General features: G+C 46.9%; 1 protein-coding gene across 1 annotated transcript in view; it reads left to right on the top strand.

The window, feature by feature from the left end:
- LOC147678739 (polyamine-transporting ATPase 13A3-like) overlaps positions 1 to 23,164 on the top strand; it is a 250,836-nt gene that overhangs the window by 186,154 nt on the left and 41,518 nt on the right. The window contains exons 22-27 of the mRNA XM_086946198.1: positions 4,428 to 4,559; positions 7,189 to 7,268; positions 10,275 to 10,317; positions 10,630 to 10,739; positions 11,846 to 11,942; positions 13,659 to 13,731. Coding sequence (XP_086802324.1) covers positions 4,428 to 4,559; positions 7,189 to 7,268; positions 10,275 to 10,317; positions 10,630 to 10,739; positions 11,846 to 11,942; positions 13,659 to 13,731 — 535 coding nt within the window. The remainder of the gene's footprint in view (positions 1 to 4,427; positions 4,560 to 7,188; positions 7,269 to 10,274; positions 10,318 to 10,629; positions 10,740 to 11,845; positions 11,943 to 13,658; positions 13,732 to 23,164) is intronic.

Here is a 23,164-nt window from a genome sequence, read left to right on the forward strand (position 1 = left end):
CGCCTGGCATAGTAGGTATTAGAAGAATTTGGAAGTAAGGCTAGTGTCCAGAAGGAATGGTGAGAAGAGCAGAAGTAAGGGGAGCACCCACTGGAGTGGAACAGAATGACTGGATTAAGTCAGGCACCTAGAGTGGAGGGTGAGAAGGAAAAGTGTAAGTCACGCAGCCCCTGAGGTGAAAGAGAAAGGGCACCTGAGTGGTGTGAAGAGGAATTAATAAAATGAGTCCTCCCTGCACCACAGGAGAGATGCTTGCGTTTCTTGGGAGGTAGAATTGGAGGTAATATGGCCATCCTCAGAGGAGAGAGTGGAGGCTGAAGGGAGTTTGGAATGTGGGGTGGGTGCGGGGGCGTGGATGCTCAGTGACACACCTCACTGGTGGTGAGGAAGATAGTATGGCTTGACTATAAGATGTGCAGGCTAGCAAGCTTTGCTGGAGGACTGTGAACATTGAGGCAGAAGTTGAATGAAGGAACCTTTATAACTGGACCGATGCTTCCAATTGTAGTGCGAGAGGCTGTGTCTGGTCCCCGGTGGGCAGCGTCTGGCTCTCGGCACCGTATCTGGAAAGCTTGAACCACATAAACCATATCACTGAAAGTGGTTCAAGATTTGGAGCGTAAGGATGAACCCAGGGGGCGGGCAAGTGTGACTTTTTTGTCACCTTTATAAAACATGGACTTCCCCAGGGCCAGCAAAGCGCTTTAAGGAGAACATGGTACTACACTTTTGTTGAACTTGACCCACTCTGCAGGGTCACCCCCCAGACTTTTTTCCCTTCTTCCTCCCGTTTTCTGAATTTGTTTTTGTTGGCATTAGGACTCTGCACTTTGCCACTGCTATCCAGCGCTTGTTCCCTAAAACATGGTAAAATTGGCCTTTAACGGATCGCCACATTTCATTTACATATGCTTCCCTAGCATATGGTAATACATGTACCCATGGCCTGTAAATAAAATCTTACGACTTGACCAGCAGCATTCATTGTGCCACCCACTAGAGTGCAGTTTAAAACTGCCAGTTCGACCGGGCCTTTTGTCAGGCCCAAACCTTTATTTTTAATACATTTGTCACCCCCAAGTTATACCCAAACAACCCATAGGGCAGGGTGCATTGTATTTGAAAGATAGGACATGTGTTTTTAAACTTTTACATGTCCTGAACTCTTAAGTTCGTTTTTCACTACTATAAGGCCTATATCTCCCATTTGATACCATTCAGTTACTTTACTACATTTGATTGGGAACAGATGGGTACGTCAAGTTTGGACTCAAATGAATTGTAATTTTAAATCCTCTTTGATGGTAAAATCAGATTTGTTTTACAATTTTGAAAATGCCACTTTTAGAAGGTTGGCATTTTCGTGCCCAACCGTTTCCATGGCCTTCTAGGAGTTTGAAGCTGCCTGAGTCTGTTCATTTCTCCCCTATTATGAATGCGTATTGTGCCCAGACAGTGAACAATAGAGGACTAGGTATTGGCAGAATGGTCCATCCTGCCAGGATGGCTGGGGGGGAGGCGTTCCATGCCCCACTTACATTTCAAAGGGCTGCCTCCAGTGCACACACAAAAGAACCGGACACTGGTCTTTTGCCACCCCAGACGAGCCTTGGCAGGGCAAGGGCATAAAATTCAAGAACTAGATGTAGGGTTAGCCTAGATGACTCATTTCAAAGGCTGGCACTAGGTATAAATATTGGACCCTCAGAGCAACTTTTCAATACACTCCTGGACCTGTGGACATTACAAAAGAACGACTCCCTTGTTCTCCAGAGGCCTGCTCTGCTTTTTGAGTTCGAAGACTCGGCCTGCTCTCTTCATTCCATGCTAACTTGAGTGACTCCAAGGGCCAGTTGGCTGACCTCCTGTTCTGAGCTACCGGGACCCAAGCTCCAGAGGCACCCCTGTTTGGACCTCCTTCAGCTGGACCTGCCTTAACCCCGTTGGCCTCTGCTGGAGTGAGCTCCTGACCCCAAAGCGGTGCCACACTAGGTCCCTGACCCTTGACTAGAATCACTTGAGCTCCTGCATTGCATTAAAGCATTTAATTGAAGCATTTAATTGAAGCATTTAATTGAAGCATTTCATTGAAGCATTTCAGTGAAGCATTTCATTAAAGCATTTCATTTCAAAATATTAACCAGCTCAGGAAGCAATTATGACCATTTTCACTTTGTGATTACCCACAGTTCAGTATCAGAACTCAGATCGTCGAAATATTAATGGAGTAAATCAATTAGTATCATAACATATCAGGATTCATAGAGGCCCACCTCTGCAAGAAATTCAGTACAGGGAAATATTATAACACTTTATCAGCAGGTTTTAAAACAGGTGATCAGACTTGCACCAGTACTTTAGTATGAGCCTGGCTTCAGGCATGCGTAGCCAATTGAGCAACCTTTTAGTCTAACCGGGGCCTCCTAGTCATTAGTGGGGCCAACGGGGCCCAGTCTCAGTTCTCCCCAGGGGAGGGGCGAATTCGGGGCCTTGCCTGGCCTTCCACCCTCCTCCCCGGTGGTTACCTGCTTTCTTCGGCCCTCCGGGGCCCTTGCATGGTCTCTGGGGCAAAGGGAGGGGCTCCAGCCATCTCTGGGCCTCACTCGGCCCGGCGCGGTGCAGGGACAACTCTGGAGCACCGGCGCCGGGGGCGAGGCAGAATCAGCGTTTGGGGGCAGATCGGAGGGGGGCTCTGTGGCACTGCGGCCCCCTCCGCGACTAATCGCGGCTTTTCCGGGGCGCCGGGCCTTGACAGAAGGGCTCAGCGGTAGCAGCCAATGACTGCGTAGCTCTGGCGGGGGCATGGCCGGTGACGCGGCCGTGCTCCCCGTCATGTGAGGAGGGACAGCTCGCCTTCGGGCCTACCGGGCCTGGTTCACTCGATGCGACGGCCCTCTCCTGGCATACGGGGGTCGCCGAGGGGGAGCCAATGCCGGCACAAGATACAGCGCGAGGGCGGGCAGCCGCGCTGACAGGCCGGAAGCGCCTCGGGGTGATGAAAGAGCAGCGCCGCAGCCGCGATGTTGCAGAGGTCTCCTCAGGCGTCCCAGGACAGGAGCCATGGTACAGCGCGGTCGCCGAGTCAGGGGAGCGCTTGAAGGGGGCGATACGGCGCTCTTCTGTGGGGTCTAGCGCCAAGGGAATTAGACAGCGCTATAGGGCAGTGTCAATCAGCGCTCACTTGAGGCAATCCAGTGCTGGGGAAGCGCTTCACAGCGCTCGCTGCAGACGGGCAAGGAAGACAATTTTAGTAGTTTCTACCAGGCAAGCAGATGCTGACACAGCGCTGGCAAACGGGGCAAAGTACAGCACCTTTCAGTCACGCAGCAAGTTCTGCAGGCAGGATGGGAAGCAGAGCAAGTCAGTCAGGGGGAGACAGGCAGGGCTAGATAGGCCCAGATGGAGGCAGGGCAGCACAGTCCAGTACCTGGTCGATCCCCAGCAGTCTCTGGTTAAAGGCAAGTAGTCTTCTCAGCGCTTGGATGATCCTGCGCCCTTGTGAGGTGGTTTCTTAAGGGGGGGGGTGAGTTGGAGGCTTACAAATTACCTCAGGTCACTGAAGATGGTCCCTGGGTTTCCTTACCGCTGGGCCAGATCAGGGGGCTAGTCTAGGATACCTCACTCTGCTTAAGAGGCAGCACCTACATCCTGTCACTCCCAGTGGCATAAGTCCCTGACTAGGCCCTCCCGCCTAAATCTCCTGCGTGGGTCCCCCAGGCCAGTGATGCCCCAACTGACTAGAAAGTTTCCCTCCCTTTCCTTATATAGCGTCAGTTGGCAGTGGAAGTTGGTGTAGCCTCCCCTGTTCTGGAAGGTTCCAGGAGCTTCTCTCATTCTAGCTATGGGCAGGCTGGCAGGCTGGTATTGCAACATTGTTTAAGGGTTCCAGCCAGCTCCTGGCTACTAGAGTGCGCCTAAAAAGACCACGCTGCAGTAGCAGGGGTCAGTGGCAGCCATGTTAGGGGAAGAGAGCACCTGCACCCTGGCATTGATTAGCAATGGGAGGGTGCCCAGAGTCCTAAGGCCAACAAAAAGTAGGTGGGAAAAATGAGGCAAGGGCGAAAAAAATAGGGAAAGACCACCCTAGGGCGCATACACTCTGCTGCCTTTTAACTAGGTTACTGTTCTAAAAGTACTGCAAACATACATATATGTGGAAGGATGACGAAAGAATCTTGGTTGCACAATTGATGACATGAAAGCATTAGGATAATGCTGGTGGAGTGGGGTGGCCTTGGACGCCAGTGATCACAAGTGCCTATGGTTAATCACATGAAAGCATCTGGGTGTCACTGCTGAAGTGTGTTGGCCTCTACTGGTTCGTGATCACTAGTTCACAAGGTTAGTCTACTCTTCCTGTGGCTCAGTTTAAACTGCTGATTTGAGCATCTTATATTAAGTGATTTTTTTTCTGCTTGTTTTAATAGGAGGCGAAAGTCCGTATGGAGGAGGACTGCCCCACAGAGCAGTCCCAGATCCCGGAAGTCAGCTATCACTTTGCCATGAGCGGAAAGTCCTTCTCCATCATTTCTGAGCACTTCCCTGACCTCCTTCCAAAGGTGACTGCAGTTGTGGGGGATGCAGGTGGGGTTGGGGAAGCAATGTGGAATCCTTTGATAGCAATAACATTAGAATGTCTGACTGAGGGAGATCCCAGAACACATTCAAATTGCAACTGTCTCCTTATTTTAATCAGTTATAAAAAGGACATATGCCTGTTGAAAGATAGGATTTGTTTTTTAATGAGTGTTCGTATAAATCCTAGGGAAGCCTGTGGCAGGCACGCCGACTGCATCATGTAAAAAGAAGAAATTGTGTTTATGGGCACAACTCTCAGCAGAGGGGTCCTTTAATGTTTGAAGGAGCATTTTACCATAATGCCGAGTGATGACAGCTGGAGATGTTTCAATTCTGTGAACAAAGGGTGTGTAATATTCTTCTGTCGCTTTAGGATTATTTTCTTCTGAAAAATGTTTTTGCTGCATCATTTTCCCTTCACAGGATATCAGCTGCTTGAGCGCCTTTTATATAATATTCAAAAGGGTTTTATCCTATCTACAGTTGCTTATTTTAACATAGTCCATGTGCGAGCCTGTACTCTGACGACTGTGCATAGTGATGTAACTTCTGTCCCAGGATTGCTCATTAGCGGCAAGACATGACAACACTAGGAACAAAAAGGGCACCGCCCTGTCCGAACTCTGAACACTGGTGTCCATGTCTAACAATTCCATCAGGCATGCATGTTCAGTTTTAATAGCTTTTTAGTTGTTTTTCTGACTTTTCTAAATGTTCCTAATCAATAGTGAATGGATTAGGAGTTGCATTGAGTGCAAGTAAGTAGTAAGTTATTCAGAGGTATCCCAGTAGGGAGAATCCAGAGCCTGACCCAAAGGCATCCCAGAAAACTCACCCAGCTGAGACATGTTGACTTTGCTTGTGACGGTTTCCTCCCAGCAGCCTCATATGTTCTCATCTATGTGCCTTACTAATGCTGCTTGATCTGAAGCGTCATCCTTACGCTGACAAGGTGACTTTGGACAGTGGGTTACTTTTGCTAGAGATTCTCCAAAACCAGGACTGTGGAGTTTGGTTAAGTGCTCTCTTCCATTGCATGTGTCCACTTCTCAAGTTGTCTCTTCTTGAGCACCAGTGGCCTGTGAAGTAAGCCCCCTAAGGCTGGATTGTGCCCCTTCCTCTTGAAACTCCAGTTACTGCTGTCAGAGGCTCTTCTGCCTTGTCTACCCTCTGTTTTTGCTGAGGTTCCTACGATACCCAGAGGGATGTTTCTTGGAGGAGTCCTCAGAGGCAATTGTCAGGCTGAACTATAAAGGTTAAGGCCGCCCTCCATGTTCAGACTATCGGTCCTGTACAACAATCACATATTCGATGTCAAGATCATCATCAACTTCGTCTTTGAGAGACCTTTGAGGAACCCTTCAAGACTGAGGAGCAGATTATGATGAAGATCTTCATCTTCAAGGATCCCGCCTCCAGTGCTAGTCACTTAACCACCTACCTTCAGTCTTACCAGCGAACATCTAGGGAATCCACCACCAGGCCAGCAAAGTTATCCATCTAGCTTGGCTGTCAGAGCGCTAAAGCTGGTTCCCTACCTACCTACCTTTTTTGCGCTGCCTACATGCAAAGTCATCATTGGAATAGCCATTCTCTATCTAAAGTTTTTGACTTCCCCTGCGAGTCTGAATTTATTGACCTTGAATCAGTATGTCCTCCAGGTGGAGGTCCATGTAGACCTCTTGAGTCCAGGTCCTGGTCCTAAGCATGGTTTCCTCCCTTCTCAAGTCCATCTGTTTGAACAGTAGACATCATTTCAGAATTGAGAAGACTTTGTGCCCTGCTTAGTCTTCTTCGTTCCTGTCTCTTCTATCACGATCGGCAGTGCTGGGCTGGTGACTGCAAAAGTAGAGTAGGAACAACTGATATAGAGACCTAAGAGTCGAACCAGTATTAGCGCTCCGTAAGATGCTTTCAATGGTGAAAGGAGCTGCTCTAAACCCTTTGGTGGTCTTTGGAGTACGCTGGCTGCCTTAAAGTGCCAGCATATAACTTTGTTTTATTAGATTTCACTTTGGAACACATTTAAAGTGGCAGACTGGTGCTTTGGATCTTAAGGGAGTCTATGTGTTAACAGAAAAGGGAAGCCCAGGTAGGCAAAGCAGTTTTAGTATTTGGAAACCTTTTTTTCTCTTTTAAAAAAGCGTTCGGAGATCCACTCTGGGTGACTGATTAGTAATATATAATCAGTTCATTTGTAGATGAGTTACACTTGTTTTGGGATTAAATACAGCACTTAGTAACAAGTAGGCGTCTCAGTGGTAAGTAATGTTCTCATGTGAAGTACTACACACTGAATACCATTCCTTCCTAGCTCTGCCCTGCAGCAGTGCTTTGGCGAGCAAACGTGATCTAAAGTCCAGCACCTCACATTGTAAAGGCAATTAAGAGCACACACGATTTACCTGTTCATGGTCAACATGTTCATGTTTACTTTGAAAACACCACATAAACACTTTGTAAACAGCACACACACTTCTACATTTGAAGAATACCACACAAGGTTGCGGTTACCGAACACTGCCTCCCCCCCCCCCGATTGCAAAAGTTAGTGCACACATACTCCCAACCCACACACTTTAACTTGCCCCTTTCTGCTTCTGTTCACAGTTGTTGCTGTGTGGGACAGTGTATGCTCGGATGGCCCCTGATCAGAAGACGCAGCTGGTGGAGATGCTCCAGAAGGTTGAGTAAGTAGAGTATTTGTCAGCTCTATTTCACACATCTTGGTACTCTGGCTAGCTAATGCAAACCATCTGTCTGAGTTCCCCTTCCCTGGCCAGTAAAATAAGAGTTGGACACTTGTTTTCCAGATGAATGGCCTCCCTTCCAATGGCATAGATCAGCAGGTCCCCTAAAAAGTGTTCAAGGTTTGGACATTACTTTTTTCCTTTAATTAAACTTTGCAACTTAAAAAGCAGAGCGAAGACTCATTGAGTGCATGTAGCTGACATAGCATGACCGAAGCCAAGAGTACAAATGCTGTGGTCCTGCCATCACAGTTGAAGTCACGGGGCACGGGCTTGCAACCTTGAGTTGAAATGGTGTCGACTAGGCTGACTGTCCACAGGATCTTTCATTGCCTGGAAAAGCCGCGGATGTTGTTGAGCCCCAGCCTGTCCTACAGTGAGAATGTGTCTGAGTGGAAATTCCTCCTTGCAGTTTGTCAGAAGTTCAGTTTATGGCTGAAGTGCAAGCCCTATAGAGAGAGAGCTTCTCTGTAAGGAGCCTACCACTTGAGCAGGTGTTGACATAGTGCTGGACTGGGTCCTTTTGGCTTTGGGTAGGGCAGAGGGTACTAGACCGTGATGCCAGTTTCCCTCTTTTCTGTCCTCTCTCATCCTTGGTTTAGGATGGATCTTTAGATTCAGGACTTCTGTTTGGAATCTGTGACTGAAACAGTCACTCCCTCTCTGCCGATGGCATCCTGCATTACATCGCTGACCCATGGGAATCTATTTCTAGATTAATGCTTGTGTTACATAAATATGGGAGCTGTTGGAGGTATTGAATTATTTGAGACAAAGCTACCTTTTCAAGATTTGTCCCTATGAATTGGGGCATAAAACGTTGGAAAGTGGAACCCCTTTTGGGAATGGGATGACTGAGACTCATTTGCAGTTTTTAAAGTGAAACCTGGAGATGATGTTCACAGGGTTTTAAAATGATGTGCAGCAAGGGTGCTGTATTTGCATCTTCTTGATGGAACAGACTTCACTTTTCAAAATAATTGCCATCCCCAAAAGTGTTCAGATCTTACAGAACGCGCTATACTGCATTTCAGAACCTTTTTCAGGCGGTTGAGAGGGAATTGTGAATTTGCTGTAAAACAGTTCTATTCTCTCAGTATAGGTACAGCTCTGCCTGTAAAGGGACTATCAGTTTGCCTAACCAGCTTTTATTCTGGGTTCATCAGTTGAATGCAGCATTGACTTGCATTTACCTCAACTGAGGAACCCTCCTTTAGATTCAGCAGATGGGCAGAGGTCCGATGATGTAGCCCTGTTTCTCATATGGTGGTGGGAAGGTTAGTGCACTTCCTTAAGCAGCGTATTCTGGGACGAAAATTTGCCAAGTGACGACCAGGGAGATTTTTGTCATCGCAGGAACGGACGGGGCAACTGTTCTGTGCATGTGGTGAGCATGCCCAGAGGTGCAAGGTATGAGGCTTTGGGACCTGCTTGGGATTTCCTCCTTGGGCGATATTTCTGGTGAAGTCGTTTCACGCTCCCCAATCGATGTTTGACCTTCATTTCAATCAGCTTGCCATTATCGACAAGTCATATGTGCTGTGGCTCCCCGTGGTTAGACTAAGGAAATCATACTGGATTGAAATCCGGAGTATTCTCTAGGGAACGGGTGCGTCTGTGGTCTATAAGACACTCTTTGACAATGTGCTTGACAACCTTTATTAGACAAATGGGGTATGGATTTGGGAGCCATGAAAGAAGTGGATTGGGAGGCAGCACTGATGCATCTGCAGAACTTGGCCACAGAGGCTCGTCTGCAGATAATTAAACCTAAAATATTGAGTCGCCCATTACGGTGTGATCAGGACTTGTAGTATGGGTCAGACGTCTGACAGTGTATCACAGAAATGTCTACATAATTGGGTGAGAATTCGGAATGAGAGAAGCAGATTTTACCGGGGAAATCACTGTTTGGTGTCCCACATAGCTGTCTGGGCATAGCCAATAATGTTGACTGGGCCTCACTTCACGCGTTTTGTGTTTGATAGTGGTGAAATTGGATATTGCTTAAGAAGGGGGGGGAACTCTGCACGCTCACCTAAGGCGCAATGTTGTGAGGGCATGGATTGGTGCAGAGCATCTTAGAAGGTTATTTACGAAAGTTGGGGAAGCCCTCATAAGTTTACAAAGATCTGGGTACAATTGCAGAGGAATGTTAGCCCGTAGTTGGGTCATATATGCGTCTTAGGGATTACTATGATGAGTGTGTTTTCACTGCCACATTATTAACATATTTTCATTTTATTGATTCTGTTTGCACTACTGGGCTTATGAGCTGTGTTTGGAAGACTCTCGTTCTCCTTCCATAAATGCTCATCCACATGCTGCGTTGTATGTTAAAATGGACATTACAATGTTAATGACAATTCATATTAAATAAAAAGTTATGTTGGTTTCTGCAGCTCCTGCACTGAAGGGCATTTGCCGTGCAGTTGAATCCTCACCATAGATTCTATTTTTTAAATCATTAAATATACCGGTAGGACTGCAGCGGTTGCTTCTCTCTATAGGAAAAGAATGTACTATTTACACCTATTCTGTTAAAAAGTGGGATGTTCCTTCTTTTGCTACTAACCTTCAAGTGCGCATGGTCCTAGCCCGCCTATCTGCCTGATGCTAGTGCTGCTTGGCAGGACATTATTCCAGTTCCACAAGCAAGCAACCTGCATGGTTTGACATGACAGACCATGCCACTGCAGTGGAATCAACTACAGAGTTTGTGGCAACTTGATTGTCCTGTTATTGTAAGCAAGCTTGTTTTCAGGGTCTTTTGGGTGTGTTGAGTGTGTTGAATGCAGGTGTGAACACTAGAGGCTGAGTGAGAGAGGTGCAGTGTTGTTTTTCAGTTGACGTTCCTGTTGGTGTATGTAACCTGATAAACGTTGGGAGAGGAACTGTGTGATTCACACTCCTGACAAATTGTACGTGCTTCTTGTTACATTACAGCTATTACGTGGGGATGTGCGGGGACGGTGCCAATGACTGTGGGGTGAGTAACCTTTCTTTCTAGTCTTTCGTGTAATATGAAGTTTCTGTTGTCATTCCGGTCACCTATTCCATAGTGCATGGGTTGTTCTCAACAGACACTTGTGCACACTTAGTGCAGCAAACATATCTAAGAATAGGTTTCCGAGGATCCTGACAGTCAGATTGTTCTCTCACTTTGCTATTCCTACAGCCTTGCGTGTGTCTATTTTCAGCAACTTCTTTCCCCTTCATTCCTTTCTTCCAAGTTGTTAAAGACAGTTTGTACATCATTCCTGGTTTCATAGTCAGTCCTTCACTTCTTCTCCGTCTGCAGGCCCTGAAGCGAGCCCATGCTGGTATCTCACTGTCAGAGCTTGAAGCATCTGTAGCATCGCCGTTCACCTCCAGAACCCCAAACATCTCCTGCGTGCCAGACCTGATTAGGTAAGTGGTCCTTCTCCTGCCACTCATGTGCTGGAAAGAAAATTACTAAACAGCTGGAAAGGCCACAGAGTGTGTTGTTTGCACTGTTGTTAGAACAACTTCTGGGTGTTCCTGCCTTAATATTGGCGAATATATACAACATGTTTAGAAATCTTAAAGGCACCAATGCTAGAGAGCTTTTGTTAGTAATGGGTCTTATTGATTTGTATGACTTAACAGGGTTCTGCCCCATTTCCCTGTCCGTCAGCCGCTGTCAACTTAAAGGACCTGAGAACGACAGCATGTTACTCTCGTGTTTGGAGACAAATCGGACCTCAAGTAGTAGAGGACCTCCCTTGTGCTGCCTTTCCTCATGGGTCTCCCTTACTTAGTCCGGACCTATTCCGTGTCTTTAATCATTGAAGCTGGACAACACATCTACATTCACAGCTCTTGTACATCCACATCTTCAATGCCAGTCTCTTGAGACTCTGAGGAACTGGTCCGGATTTGCAGTTTTTTCAACCAGCTCATCTGCCAGTAACTCAATTCTCGATGAATGAAACGCATGTAAAATAGCTCAAAGTAGCCAAAATCTCTCTCATGAGCTGCTCTGCAGCAGTTCTCTAGCATGGACTCTTTCAAAGTTTCACATGCTTGAAGTCTTCGTCATCTGGTTAAGAATCTTTGAAAAGGATGTTAAAACCACAGTTTTAATTTACTCATATTTATCATATCACTCCTAACCCCGTCCACCTCATTTTTTGAACTGCTAGTAAAAGTGTATTGTAGTTTTGGGGAATCATTGTTGCAGATGGGTCGTATTTCCATAGTTGTCCACCTAGCTTGACTAAAATGGGTCCTTTCTCAAAGAACAGGGTGGCGGCGTTCAATATTGTGGATTTATTAGCTGTGCCACGTTTTAGTAATGCATTTACAAACGAGGGAATCGTACAGAACAATATTGTGGGACTGTCGGACACTAAACCGTTTCTCTCCCTCCTGTGCTTTGTCTGGCCATTGGAGTGAACCATCTTCCTGGGCTCATTGTTTGTGCTGGGCGAACAGGTTTCAAGTAAATGTCAGTCTGTGGAATTGACAAAGGTACTTTCTTATTTCTCTTCCAGAGAGGGGCGTGCAGCCCTGGTCACCTCTTTTTGTGTATTTAAGTTCATGGCACTCTACAGCATCATCCAGTACCTCAGTGTTCTCCACCTTTATTCCGTAAGTACCGTTCTGTCTTTAAAGCACATATACGTTCATGGAGTAATTGTTTAGGGATGTCTGTGTCAGGAATAACATTCTATCTGAATCCAGGAATTAGTAGGAGACTCCTAATGGGTTCATAATTCTAGGATTGGCACCGCAGCCTTTTCTTCTAATGATGCAGTGGACTGAATGTGATTCCGGTTGGTCCCTGTACAGCTCCGTTGCTTACTGGAATTGTGTACACGATTTATGAACCTATTCTAATTTCTACGTTCACAAAAACAATGTTGTGTTTTTGTGTACAACCAATCAGTCAATGAAAATCCCAGAACCAAATTCAAAGAGTGCTTAGACTCTAAGTGAGATGGTGCCATGCAGATGGTAGAAGTGCACTTGTCAAATAATTATAACTTCGTAAAGCTGTTTTCACTAGCTGTTTTGAAACACTGCATTGAGCAGTGTAGCATTGTTTTTGCTTTGTGTAGTGCTGTACTATCTGATTGTTGTTGAGAATTGTGGGGGAGCTTTACTATTCACAAAGCTACACTCACTACGCATTCAAAAGTGCTGCACAGAGGATGTAATGTTCCTAAAGTTACACCCACTATGTGTTCTGAAGAGATGCCATAAACACTTTGTAGCTGTTTTTACTTTTCACAAAGCTCCTCTCTGGCAACGTGTAGTGAGCACTGTTCTAGTATACATACTTTACCGTCTGAAAGAGCCCTGGAGCATCATTGGAGTTTGTGCACTATGTATGAAGCTGTACTACATGGTCAGTTTGGCAAACTGCTTTAAACATTTTGGGATTGTTTCTGCTATCTGTTGAGCTGCACTAGCCAAAGCCTCCGGGGAGATTTGTGGGGCATTGTGTGAATGAATGTAGCGTTCTCTGAGTTATATGTCATCGTTTAGTGTACTGTTCATATTGGTCTAATTGTGAATGTTGCACAGAGCACTGAGTGTACTGTCTATAAAGCTACACCCTTTGCACACTCTGGAAGCATGTAGGGAGCAATCTGAAACTGTTTGAAACAGTGAAAGATTCTCTCTGCCTGCTGGGATTTTGCTGTGGTAGGAGGTTGCTTATTCTCTGTTTGGTCAGCACGTTCCTAAGGTGTGTCAGAAGGTCAAATGTATTGAATGCTGAGAAGCCACTAGACTATCGTGACCAACAGGAAGTCCCTGAACAGCAACTAGAAACATTTAGATGGAAGTAGTGCTATTGAGCTGGCTGATGAGAACTTGGTTGTAGCGGGGAAAATGCAGGGAGTTGATAGACCATTGAGAGCCATATAAAGCCATCCAGTCAGGAAAGGCATTTTGAAGCCATTAGAGACATTGACTGTTTATTGGGAACATAGAAAGGGCAGCGGAGACATTGAATAATAATGAAACGTGCTTGGGAGGTATTTTCTGTAGTACCGTCTGGAGGCTACATCTACTCAGATGCCTGCTGGACTCTATGGAGCCAGGATCTGTTTGGACAGTGCTGTAGAATAGTCGAGAGGCACAAGGGGCGTTTATTCTTGGGAGCCAAGAGTGGCACTGAATGCACATGAAGGGTGTTCGCGAGCGAGGGGCTGAACCCTTTAGTCTGGAAGGTCTTTTGGGAGCCAGTTCAGAAACATGGCTAGTTAAGAAGGCAGACTCTTGTGATTCTGGTGGCCATGATGGAGGATCTGATTTTAGCTACAGAATCTTGTTTGATACGACTTATTGATTTTGCAGATTCCAGGCAACCTTGGGGATGTGCAGTACCTTTTCATCGACGTGGTGATTATCCTGTCTTTGGCCTTCACAAGTAAGTCAACTTAATGACGTTAGACCTTGTAGTTTCAGGCTTGTGGAAAGATTGACAATTAGAGTAAAATGTAACTGTAAACATTAACATATGGACCAGGGTAATGGAGTTAGCAAATTGTTGCCTTTGGGAGCTACTGTTCTCCCGTATTGGGGTGTCTTTCATAGATTCATATGCTTGAATATTCCCCGTCTTCTAAGTGGGAGCCCCACAGTAAATAAATTAGCAATAAAAACCAACAATATATGTATATAGAAACATAATTACATACATTCTAAAACCATAAATACTTATAAGTACCAAGGATAGCAGTAACACATAGGAAAACATTAGAAGAAAAAAGCACTTTCATAACATATCCAAGTCATTATGTTAGTCCAAACTACAGCCAATCAGGCGCAAGCACCCCTCTAGATCCTTCTCCTCAGAGGCTTAGGCCCTCAGATTTTCTACTGCACGTCGTGTGAAGGGAGTCTCCCTGAGCTCTGCTCAGTTTTCAACTTCCTTGTGGATTTCTACTATTTTCTGAGATGTCTTCAAGTAAGAAGTCTTTGTTTCGTCCTTGTGCTTCTTGTGGGAAGTTGCGGCTCTTCTCTGAGGACCCTCACAAGAAGTATTGCCTCTATCCAGAGCATGAGGTAGGCAAATGTAAAATTTGCAGAACTTTCTTTACCAAGACCCTTAAGGACAGGGAGGGGCGTCTCCTCCTTTGGTTCCAGAGGTTGAAGGAGAAGGATTCACCTCTTTCTGGTGCAGAAAGCCACCTCAAAACGTAGCAGTGTGCAGGATATGCCATCTCCATTCCTGAAGAAGAGGAAACGAACTCCAGAAGGCTCCTGCTGTGTCTTCTCCTCTTCCTGCTACGCCTACGCCCTCGAGATCTGACTCTCGGGCGTTCACGGCTCCTTCTACCCATGTTTCCCTTAAAAAGCGTACGGGACAGTCGACGGTCGTTCCGACGACAAAATCTGCTGTCTCTACCTCTCTGACGACCACAGTGTCGACTACTTGTTCTAGCTGGTCGTCGACGGCGGCTGCGTCGACAACGTCAGTGTCAGCGATGGTGTGTGTAAGCTTCAAGTCTGTCTCTTCGACGATTCCAATCTCCTCGTCGTAGTCGAAGAAGGGAGTCTCGTCAACATCAAAATCTTCGTCGACTCCTTCTGTGAAGAGAGACGACGGCTGCATCGACGACTGCTTCGTCGACTGCTTCGTCGACTGCTGTGGTTTTGCCGTCGTCTGCTTCATCAACACCTTCGTCGACGGTAGTTGTCCCGTCGGCGGTGTTATCGTCGTCGATGTTATCGTCGTCGATGTCTTCTTTTGCATCACTGCCTCTGGTGCCATTTTCATCATCAAGTTCAAGGGCTCCTGCTGTTGACCCTCTGCACCAACGTCCGCATGCACCTTTGGATCAGCTTCCCATTCCACGTCACTCTCAACCTCCATCACCTCTTTTTGCCACTGCTTCGGAGCAAGACTCTGATTCTGAAGAGGATGAGGTAGATGATAGCTTCCGGGCAGCTCGAAGCCCTTCAGAACTGGTTATAAAATGTCAGGACTATGAGGACGATCAGGAAGATCCTTACTACCAAGAGGAGGAACCTTCTGCTCAGGTTCCCACAGCGCAAATACCACTCTCCCTCATTTCTAATCTCCAATATATGCTGGAGGATTATAATAGGCGATTTCCACCTTCTCACCAGGGGTCTCCTCATCCTACAGTGCCTGCAACAACAGCGCTCCTCCCTCTACTGCAATGCCAGAGCCGTCTGCGTCTTCTGCACCACCTACTACCTCTATTCAGGTTCATGCAACTGTTTACGAGGATGATGACGTTCGCCCAGATCAGGAAGACGGCGAAGTTGATGATTATAATAAGAACATGGCTGATTGGGACGATTATCAAATCCAGACGCCATCGCCGCCACCTTCGGTTCCAGGGGATTGCCCTCCTGTGGATATAGTGGGTTTTCACCAACTTATGGAATGAGCGGCGCTGCACTTCGAGCTCCTTATGGTTCTGAAAGATGAGGACTGTTTCTTTATGACTTCAAGAGTCAACCATTTAAACAGGTCCGGGCAGTGCCCATAATTGACTTCATCTGGAATTAGGGCGTCAAACTGATGCAGACGCTGAATTCTATCCCGGCGCTTCTTCCTCGTTTGGAGAAGAAATATAGGGCGCCCCAGGGTTCTCCAGCCTGCCTGGTAGCGCAGCCAAAACCTGATTCTGTCATTACCCAGGCCGCACAACGTCGATCCAGGAATCAGTCTTCTCCTATTACCGCTCCTCCTGACTGTGAGGGACGTCGTCTTGATGCCATTGGACAAAAATTCTCCACTATGGCGGGAGAGAGAGCGTCATCTGAAATCGACTGCTCTGTGGACATTGCATGCACAGATTTTCGTCAGCTTGCGGGGGGCACCGTTTTGCGTCGTCAGGGCTGGCTTCTTTTCACCAGGAGGTTCAGGCGAAGATCCTCGACATGCCCTATGACTGCGAATCGCTCTTTGGCCAGCATGTGGACGACGCACTTCAGACCATAAAAAAGGACACCGAGACGGCTCGTTCCCTGGGCACTTTGCAGTTTCGCAAACAACCTTTTCGCGGTGCACGCGGACGCGGCACCTCCTCTTTTTTTCGTGGCGGATCCAGCCAGTACCGCTCCTACAGCCAAGGAAATCGGAGGTATTCCTCCCAGTCGCAGCAGTCCTATCGACAGCTGTCTTCAAAATCCTACAGAGGAAAACCTTCCTACAGAGGCTCCGCTTCGAAGAAGCAATGACTTGCCTTCCCCACTCAAAGTAGGAGGTCGAATCTCCCTCTTCTTTTCCAATTATATGTGTATGTGTGTATATATATATGTGTATGTGTGTATATATATGTGTATGTATGTATATATGTGTGTGTGTATATGTGTGTATATATGTATGTGTGTATATATGTGCCCCCATTCTCCCTTCCCTTCCTCTTTCCATGCGGTGTCCTTCACCCTCCCTTCCTCTTTCCCGCCTACATTACCTGTCTACTTCCCCAGCTCCTACCCCCTCCTCTGAATCTGAATCTTTCCCTTTGCCTGCTTTTCACCTTACGTATTTGTGCTTTTTGTTTATCTCGACCTTACTAGTCACTGTGTTGCTATGCTCTAATAACTGTGTAAGCTTTGTAACAATGTAACCTGTAACTATGATCTGATGCTCATGTAAAGCGCTCTGATGCCTCCGGGTCTAGCCAGCGCTATATAAAACTTTTAAAATAAATTGGTCTTCAATCACCTCAGACCGTTGGGTGCTGGACATTGTATCAAAGGGCCATGCTTTGAACTTTGTTAAATTCCCTCCAAACATTCCTCCATCTGGTCCGCCTCCGGCACACCTCAAGGAGCTTTTCCAACAGATTCGACTCATGATTCAGAAAGGTGCCATCGAAGTGGTTCCCTAGACTCAGAAGGGGATGGGATTCTATTCCCGTTCTTTCCTCGTCCTCAAGAAGTCCGGCGAATGGCGTCCGATCCTCGACTTACTAGCCTTAAACAAGTACCTAAAGTGCCAATCCTTCCGCATGCTCACACTCGTGGAAATTCTCTGTCTTCTCTCGAAGGACGATTTCATGACCACCATCGATCTCCAGGACACTTATTTCCATGTGCCGATACTTCCAATACACCGGAAGTACTTACGCTTTCGAGTGGGGCGCAGAGACTTTCAATTCAAGGTTTTGCCTTTCGGCCTTCCCTCCGCCCCTCGCGTCTTCCCCAAAAGTCCTGGATCCGGTGGTGGCATCTGCATTTGAAGGGCGTTCAAATCTTTCCCTACCTGGACGACTGTCTCATCAAGTCGCAATCTCATCACCAGGCGTCTCTGGACACTCAATTCTGTCTGACTCTATTCCACTCTCTCGGTCTGTCCATCAACACCGAGAAGTCTCAGGTCGATCCAGCTCCCTGCAGGACTTTTCTAGGCCCCACTCTGAATACTTCGCTGGCGAAGGCATTAGTGTCTCACAAGCGTCAGCTGAGGATTTTACGCCTAGTGGCTCTCATCTGCTCAAGAGGGTCCGTTTCAGTTCGTGTATTGATATCCTTTCTCGGGATAGCGTCCTCCTGCATCTCCCTGATCCCAAGTAGCAGGCTCAAGAGTTGCCCGATTCAGGAGGAATTGGACAAGCAGTGGCGTCAGGTCACAGGCTCTTTCAACGATCTGGTTCTGGTGACCGCTCGGATAAGGTCCGCTCTCTTATGGTGGGCTCACCCGTCAAACATCGCTGCCGGTACTTCTTTCCTAACCGTCGCTCCGGAGCTCATCCTTACCACAGATGCCTCACTGGAAGGCTGGGGCACACATCTTCAGGGGCTATCCATAAATGGCAAGTGGACCCTGTCTCAACATTCCTGGCACATCAACAGGCTGGAACTCATGGCCATTTTCCTGGCGCTCAAGTCTTTCCATCTTCTGCTCCAGGGAGAATCTGTGCTCATTCACACAGACAATACCACCAGTATGCACTATGTGAACAAACGGGGCGGCACCAAGTCACCGCTCCTTTCTCAGCTGGCACAGAGCATCTGGGACTGGGCGCTCCATCACCAAATAACCCTGACAGCGGTTCACCTACCAGGCATCTCCAACATCCTGGCGGACTCCCTCAGCAGGTCCACGTCCTCGACCCATGAGTGGGAGTTGCATCAGCCAACTCTGGACTTCATCTTTCGGTTGTGGGGTCGCCATAACATGGATCTGTTTGCAAGGCCTGTGAACCGGAAATGCCCGTCTAATGCAAGTTGGTTTCCCCATCAAGGGTCATGCGGGAATGCCCTTTTGATGGACTGGTGCAATCTATTCGCCTACGCTTTTCCGCCGATTCCGCTGGTTCCTCGAGTGTTGTGGAAAATGCTGAGACAGCCGTGCCACATTCTCCTGATCGCTCCCAGATGGCCTCGACAAGCGTGGTTTTCAGAGCTGCTGCTTCGTTCAGTGCGAACCCATCCTCCTTCGTCCTCGAGCGGATCTCCTCACAATGGACAATGGTCATATCTGTCATCTGGACCCCTCCTCAAATTATCGGCCTGGAACCTGAGCACCTTGAATTTGCCCTCTTGAATATTTCACCAGCATGTAGAGACGTTCTTGCCAATACAAGAGCTCAGTCCACAGTAAAGACTTACAAGCTCAAGTGGAAAAGGTTCTGTCACTGGTGTGCCTCTGCTAACATCCATCCTCTGCACTCCTCTCCTGCTCAGCTTCTGCCGTTCCTTCTGCAGTTGGCTCAATCAGGACTTTCCCACTCCACTTTGAAGGTCTTCCTAGCGGCAATATCTCGTTTCCGGCAGGATGGGTCTTCCTCTCTCTACTCTTACAGAGTCATTCAACAGTTTTTCAAAGGACTATTCAGGATGTTCCCACCCATTTGGCATCCTCCTCCTACCTGGCATCTCAATGTTATGGCGCAATTGATAAAGGCGCCTTTTGAGCCCATTCACAAAGCGGATTTGAAAATTTTGACCTGGAAGGTGGCCCTTCTTCTTGCCTTGACCTCCTCACGTCGCGTGAGTGATATCCAGGCCTTTACCATTCAGCCTCTTTTTCTTCAATTAAAATCGGACTGTATCGTACTTCGCACCAACCCGGCATTCATGCCGAAGGTGCAGACTGATTTTCACCTCAATGAACCAGTGTTCTTAAAGACTTTCTTCGCTAATCCTCAATCTCCAGCGAAGCAACGTTAGCATTCTTTGGACGTTAAACGATGCCTTAAATTCTACATCGACAGGACAGCACCCTTTCGTAAGTCTGTTCAACTGTTCATTGCTTACGGACGCATGTGCAAGGGGCGTCCTGTTACCAAGCCAACTATTGCACGTTGGATTTCCTCAGCAATTTCATTTTGTCATCAGAAGGCCGGCAAGTCTCTTCAATCCACAGTATAGGCTCATTCCATCAGGGCGATGTCTTCCTCTACTGCTCTGTTTGCAGGTGTGCCGATTCATCAAATATGCCGAGCAGCCACGTGGTCCAGAAGGCATACTTTTACAAAGCACTACTGCCTCGAGATGACCAACGAAGCTGATTCAGCAGTGGGCCAAGCGGTGCTTTGTAATCTTTTTAAATTAGGTGAGCCTCTTTCATTCCCTCCGCCTATATGAGTAATTTATCTGTCTGCATTGTGTGATTTCATTGTATTGTATGCTTATGCACTGCTCTTTTGCCTTGCGGCCAGCTATTACTGCTCACTATTCTATTCAAGCATGTGAATCTATGAATATGCCCCCACCCACATCAAGGGCCACACCCTCGACCATATTTGGTCCCACAATGTCACATTGTCAACTCCAATAATCTCCCCCTGCATCTGGTTGGATCACCATCTGATTGAATTTACTGTGACCGTTCAGGGCAGGGCCAAGCCCCCCAAAATGGCAGGCGGTCTGTCCCGCAAATGGAGAGCACTTGACTATCAGGGTTTCATCAACTCTTTAGCCAGTACACTCCCCACTATTAATTCCAACTCCAACATCGACTCGATGGAAGCAGACATCGCAATCTGGCTACAGACGGCTAGTGATAGGCACGCCCCTCTCACTAAATATTCTCGTACTGGACATGGCAGCGCCCATAAATGGTTCACTAGCGACCTAAAGGACCAAAAGTTTAAACTTCGCCAACTAGAAAGGAACTAGAGGCGTGGCTACTCCAAGGCAGACAGATTGCTTTACCTGGCAGCTCGCAAGGAATACAAAGTCTCGATCTCCATGGCTAAAGCCGCACATGTTTCAGAGAGAATACTCTCTGCCCACAACAAATCGAAGGAAATGTTTAAAATCATGAATGACTTCACCAGCGAGGATAGAATTCTACCAAGCCAGGCCCCTACTCAAGAGATATGTAATTCTCTGAAAAATTTCTTTGTAGAAAAAATTGCGGTTATTAAGAATGGCATTCCCCCCACTACCCATATGGTCTCCTCTGACTATACTCCCATTAAGCCACTCTCGCTTACCCACTTTCCAGATATCTGCCTTAACACCCTCTCAGAGCTCATGACCCGGGTCAAATCGAGTTCCCCTAATGATAGCTGCCCTCCTCCTGTTCTTAGGGACATTTTCTCAGCCCTGCCCCAAAGTATTCTTCCCTTCCTCAATGAATCCCTCAGCAAGGGCATAGTACCTAGCTCACTTAAGGATGCTATATTAGTCCCCCTTTTAAAGAAACCTGGGGCAGACCCTTTAAACCCTTCCAACTATCGCCCTATTTCACTTTTACCCTACCTGGCAAAAATTTTGGAGACTCATGTCACTAGGTGTCTCTGCAAGTTCATTGAAAACTCCCAAGTTCCTAGAGCCTAACCAAGCTGGCTTCCGGCCTGCCCATTCGACCGAGGCCGTCATCCTGGCAGTTCTAGATACACTGAGAGGAAACGCAGATAAGGGGGCCCCTCAGGCTCTAGTGCTCCTGGATTTGTCGGCCGCGTTCGACACGGTCGACCATAACATTCTGTTACACCGTGTCGGACAAGCAGGCATTCACGGTCCTGCCTATGAATGGATCAAGTCATTTCTGTCGGGCAGAACCCAAACAGTACGCTTGGGCTCTTTCACTGCCACTAAGCTATCTACAGTATGTGGAGTGCCGCAGGGCTCTTCCCTCTCCCCACTGCTGTTCAATCTTTACATCCGGCCACTAATCCATTCACTCAAAACCAGGAGGATAACGGTCTTCAATTATGCCGATCTTCAGATCATTTTTTCCCTGGACTCCCCAAATACTGCGGCTGAATTTCAATCTGTGATGCTTCATATCCAGCAGTGGATGAATCACAATCAGCTCAAATTGAACCCCGAAAAACTGAACTAGTACTGCCAGGAAACAGCGCAGCGCACTGGGACCACTATTCTGTCCGAATAACCTTGGTCCTCTCCCCACGCCGTCCCTTTCAGTGAAAAGCCTAGGGGTGGTCATCGACTCTGACCTCTCACTCAAGGGACTCTGTTAGTTTTTTCCAACTGCGAAAAATTCGGAAGATTTCCCACCTGCTATCCCATGCAGCTCTTGTGCAGGTAGTGATCGCCTTAGTGCTCTCACGGCTTGACTTTTCCAACTCCCTCTACATAGGTTTACCCAGACCTTGCTTAATCGCCTTCAAATCATCCAGAATCAGGCGGCAAGGCAAATCCATAAAACCCTTAGATGGCAATCTGCTAGGCCTACGCTGCAAAAACTGCACTGGCTGCCCATAGCACAAAGAGCTGCTTTCAAGACAGGTTGTCTAATCTTCAAAGCACACCATTGCAATAGCCCTGAATTCTTGAACAGTCTAATTGTAAAGCACGTCCCGGCCCGTAATCTCTGCTCGGCCCACCTTCACTTACTCACGATTCCTCCCATCAGCCTGAAAAAGCAGGGAGGCCGCAGGTTCTCACACCTAGCACCTAGGTTCTGGAACTCTCTCCCCCTCGCTATCAAGACCAGCAACAACCTATTGAGCTTCAGAAAGGCCTTAAAGACTTGGCTATTCACACATCTGCTAACTTGCTCCATCGCTTCATCATCATACATATCCATCGCCAGGAAACTTATGATGACAGTGCGCTTTACAAGCTCCTATTAACATAACATAACATAACATAAAAGACACCCAATAGTGGAGAAGAACAATTGTTACTTACAAACGGTAAACAGTGGTTCTCCTGTATTGGTGTCTTTCATAGATTCACATGCGACCCACCCTTCCTCCCCTCAGAGGCTCTCTTCTCCTCTCTTTGGTGCTACGAAAATCGGAGGGCCTGAGCCTCTGAAGAGAAGGTTCTAGAGGGGTGCTTGCGCCTCATTGGCTGTAGTTTGGACCAACATAAGGACTTGGATATGTTATAAAAGTGCTTTTTTCTTCTAATGTATTCCCATGTGTTACTGCTATCCTTGGTACGTATAAGTGTTTATGGTTTTAGAATGTATGTAATTATGTTTCTATGTACATATATTGTTGGTTTTTATTGCCAATTTATTTACTGTGGGGCTCCCACTTCGACGGGGAATATTCAAGCATGTGAATCTATGAAAGACACCAATACTGGAGAACCACCGTTTACAGGTAAGTAACAATTGTTCTTTGGGATCTATTATAACGATGAGCAATCTGTGGTTAGAGATATCCAGCCGAAGAACTAGTTCATTTCCAGGGGATTATAATCAATAGTCATAAGCACTAAATAGTCCCACCCACACGCAGGAATCCTGGCAAAAACATACACCGATAAAATACACTTTGTAGAAAGGTACATCTATGTTTGCAGCCTATTAAAATTATAAAAATGACAATTTCATTTATTATTCTTTAAAAAAAAACGAATTAAACAAAATTAGAACCCTACACAAAACATGGAAAATCTTTCACATACCTTTGTTAATCGGAAAGGGAATGAGGGGTGATATTAAC

This window comes from Lissotriton vulgaris, chromosome 12, assembly GCF_964263255.1.
Source record: "Lissotriton vulgaris chromosome 12, aLisVul1.2, whole genome shotgun sequence".
Taxonomy (NCBI): Eukaryota; Metazoa; Chordata; class Amphibia; order Caudata; family Salamandridae; genus Lissotriton; species Lissotriton vulgaris.